Source organism: Parasteatoda tepidariorum, chromosome 1 (genome assembly GCF_043381705.1).
Source record: "Parasteatoda tepidariorum isolate YZ-2023 chromosome 1, CAS_Ptep_4.0, whole genome shotgun sequence".
Lineage (NCBI taxonomy): Eukaryota > Metazoa > Arthropoda > Arachnida > Araneae > Theridiidae > Parasteatoda > Parasteatoda tepidariorum.
Genome location: NC_092204.1, coordinates 101605076 through 101609352, shown reverse-complemented (window position 1 = coordinate 101609352; position 4277 = coordinate 101605076). Strand labels below are relative to the sequence as shown.

At 34.0% G+C, this 4277-nt stretch overlaps 1 protein-coding gene across 1 annotated transcript; it reads right to left on the bottom strand.

The window, feature by feature from the left end:
- Positions 1–3237: 3237 nt before the first annotated feature.
- On the bottom strand, positions 3238–3972 carry LOC107441494 (tigger transposable element-derived protein 1-like). Its single transcript, XM_016054781.1, has one exon. The coding sequence runs from the start codon at positions 3970–3972 to the stop codon at positions 3238–3240; it is 735 nt and encodes a 244-aa protein (XP_015910267.1).
- Between the last annotated feature and the right edge of the window lie 305 nt (positions 3973–4277).

Sequence of the window (4277 nt, the reverse complement as noted above, 5' to 3'; positions counted from 1 at the left end):
TAATACCACATTTTATAAAATTTCTGTCCTTGGCCAAAAATGGGTCAAGCTTAGTTTCGGGTTAATACGGGTTTTAAGGGCCGTTCTAGTCATTGACGTAGCCGGTGCTCGATCCTCGACACCACCGAGTACATGCGATATACGTGCTATTAAAATTTGCGGAATCGAAAGGCCAGTGGTTGGTAGTATTCCTGTACCAAATGTGCAGGGATCTGGAGAAAATTTCCCACCCCTTCAGATTTAGGTCTAAAGGGATGATTAGCCCAATGTGCTGCTCTAGTGCGACGTAACTAAAACACCTACCTTCATATACATTATGATGCTGCTACATCACACGTGCGTTGTTTTTCTACTCCTCAATAGTTTTTTCAGTTTTCGTTCTTTTTAACCACAATAGCCTTTTACTTCATTTAACTTGTTTGACTCATTTTTTATATCGATTAACCCTACCCTAACTTTAACCGTATATCGTTTTTGCGCTTTCCCGCGTACCTTCTTGGCGTCAGTCGAGGAAGCTACGGTGAGAAAGAAGCAACGGTCTCATTTTTGATACTTTTCAAGTTTTCCTCCCCATAAGTTTTTAAGATGTTTCACTTCTCTAAAATTTAAGATGTAAATTAATATTTAAAGTTCCTGAAATAAAATGTAAGGGGAAACCAAATTGTATTTAAGTAGATCTCTGGCAAATAGAGATGATGAGAAACACGTGTGCATTATCGCCAATGATTGGCGGACTTCCATCATGAAATCTACCAGGTGTATCGTCTGTGCTAGAATTCCTTTTTAAAGGAGATAAAAAAAAGGAAGCCTCGTTCGAATGGTATTGCGTGTTCAAATAGAATGATAAGAAATGGTGAAAAGGGAGCCAGCTCCATCAAAGTGAACCAACCGAAAGTTTGGATTAATAAAATAAAGTTTATCAACACTTCATAATGAACTGAGTGCCCTCTTTAACTTCATCTCAAATGCACTAGTTGACCAGTAGAGAAACCTGGAGATCCTTCTAGAACGAGGGGTCAGGTAATTAATTTGAACAACATCTCACTAATACGATCACTCTTTTATGTTTTTATTTATTTCATTCAATATATATATATTTAAATCATAACGATATAACAACTCTTTTTTTAATTTCAAAATAAGTACAAGCGTCTTTCATTTTAGCCTCACAATATTTCCCCCTATTTATATTTTAAATATTTGCATAATGTGTTTAATTTTTTGTTAAAATACCTAATTGATATTAAAACTTTATTATTTTAAAGAATAGCATTAATTTTCCCTCCTAATATTTAGTGCATGAAGGTTTTAAACTTAAGATTTCCACTAGCTAAAGATTTTACAGTGTGCAAAAATAAACGAACCACCTGAATAACTTTTGATCTAATGATCAAATCTTCACGTTCTCGGACTCAATCTTATTGGTGAGGGTATACGAATATGCGAATTAATTAGTAAACACGATATTTTAAGTTACATCAGACACCAAAACTCACTTTCTCTGATTAAACATCCCCTTTTCTCGACGGATTTAGATTTCTCCCCCCCCCCCAAAAAAAAATGTAGGGAGCAGACGCAATATGATAAATATGGTCCTAATAGTTTGGTCATCAGAGTGGTCCAAAGTTTGGACCCCTTATGGTTAGTTTTACTTCTTGCGTAATTTAAAATATCTCGAGAAATTCTTAAGCGAATTGAAAAATGTTTCATCAAAATTATAAAATTCGTTTATCCTAAGAAAATTCCATGCAAAAATTGACTTTTAATAAGTATTTTTTATATTTTATTATTTTAAATGACAATCGAAAAAGAATTTTGAGTTGTAAAGCATACACATTTTTACATCACAATTCACATCTTCAATTATACGCATACAAATTTATTATTTTAAAGAATGCAATTTCAAATGGTAGAATACTAATTTTGNAGCATAGCCGCTGCCGGCCACTGTTTTGAACACTTATTGTAAGCACATGCCATTAAATTTACTTTTATAACTTAACTTCATCGTTCTTTGTGTGTTTTTGCCTCATATAAGAACATACACTCTGACGCCCTCTAGCAGTTTTTGGTTTTGTTTTCGACCACGCATTCCTTAATAAAAAATTGTTTGCTTGGGTGTGTACTATCACTTCCTAAAATTTAGCCCATCTTTTTAGAATCACCCTATATGTATATATATATATACATACAGTAACACCCCGCTAAACGAAGCTATCTTAACATGTAAATAATGGGGTTAGGGTAAGATGGATAAAAAATTGGTTTGGTATTAAATTTAATAATTATGTTTTTTTAATAAAAATAAAACCATGTATTTATTTCTTACGAAAATAAAAACAATATAAACGAATATACGTACTTATAAAAACAAATAAAATTCTAAGACAGTCAGATCATTCAGTCTATTTCGTGTTTCCAATTTTTTGCCTTTTTGTCAAGAAGGCATCTAATATATTTTGTGTTTTCCTTTTGCGTTCTGTTAGAAGTTGTTGATAAGTGGATAAAGCCTCTCTAACACTCTGTCTTGTTTTTGAACTCCTGTCAAAATTTGGGTCATTTTCAACAAATTAGTCCATAATTTCAGTTATAGTGGTCAAACTCCTTTTAACAAACGCCATCGAAAGTTCTTTTTGCTCCTCTTTGAAATCACTACTATCAATATTTCTGTTTTCTTCTTGCTCAGTTAATTCTTTGAGCTCATCACTAGAAAGATAAGCTGCTGTTTCTTGAACTATTTCTTCGACGTCTTCCACATTTACCTCATCTATACCGGTTTGTTTTGCTAATTCCACTATTTCATCCATATCGACAGAGTGTCTGGCCAAATGTTCTTCAATACTCCTTTCAAAGATCTTTCTGTTTTCTCATTTCAAGAAAGGTTTTTGTTTTCTACAGCCTTCATGATATTGTAGTTTTTCCGATATTCTCTTATTGATTGCTTCTCTTCTCGGTCTATTTTGTCAAACATCTGCTTTAATGTTCACCGCAAGTAATAAGCCTTAAAATTTTATATAACGCCTTGGTCCATTGGTTGGATTAAGGCAGTTGTGTTAGGCGGCCAAAAACCACTTCGACTGGAATGCATGCTGTTAAGTCTGATAAATTTGTTGGGTGGCTTGGAGCATTATCAATTAATAGTAGTGCTCTTTGCTGAAGTTTTTTAATTTCGCAATAACGCTTAACAGACGGGCAGAAATGTTCAGTGAATCAATCCTGGAAAATTTTCATAGTTATCTATGATTTTCTATTAGACTTCCAAATTATAGGTAAAGTTGATTTAGATATGACTTTCATCGCTCTTGGGTTTTTGGAGCGGTAAACTAATAGTAGTTTTAATTTGAAATCTCCTTTTGCGTTACCACCCAGTAGAAGCGTTAAGCGATCTTTTGCGGCTTTAAATCCTGATGCTCGTTTCCCTTCACGGGATAGAAATGTTCGTTTTGGCATTCTTTTCCAAAACAGGCCTGTTTCATCAACATTAAAAACCAATTCTAGAGGATAGTTTCCTTGTTCAATTATTGTTTTTAATGTCGCTGGGAATTCAGCCGCCACTTTCGTATCACCACTTGCTGCTTCTCCTGTAATCTTTATGTTGTGAGGATTATTTCGATGTTTAAATCTATTAAACCATCCTCGACTAGCAACGAAAGTTTCCCTTATGTCACTTACCTCAACCTGAATGCAATTAAAAATTCTTCTAGCTTTCTCCATTATGATAGATTGGCTTAATGGCATATTGCGTTCAATTTCGTGGTCAATCCATATAGACTGTCGTTTTTCCATTTCCTCTATAACGTTATTTCTTGAACGGGTAATTCTAGTTCCAGAGCTTGACGCAGTTGCAGTTGCCGACGACAGTATTTTTTCCTTATTCTTAGGAATTGTCCTTAGTGTTGAGGTTGCCAAATTCAGTGCAGCACTAATTTGAGATTGACGTTCACCAGAATCTAATCTTCTAATCACTTGCATTTTAATTTCCAGTGAAATGGTTTTTCTGGTTGCTTTCTTTTCTTGTTTTTCATTATCAATAATGATAAAAACTAAAGATCATAATATTTGTCGCTGTATTAATCATTATAGTATTTTATAATGTTATATGTACTTATAATAATGTCAACAAATGTTTCAAATGATAAAAATGCATCTGTACAGCACCGCACCAAACAAGAAACACAACTGCACTGTTTCGGATATGTTATGTACATATTTGGGGGAGTCCGCGCGCACAATTTCGAAGAATCCCCGGGTTGAAATAAAAGAGCGCTAAACCGAAA

Coding starts and splice junctions, on each gene's coding strand:
- LOC107441494 (XM_016054781.1), bottom strand. CDS start 3,972: ATGCAAGTGATTAGAAGATTAGATTCTGGTGAACGTCAATCTCAAATT.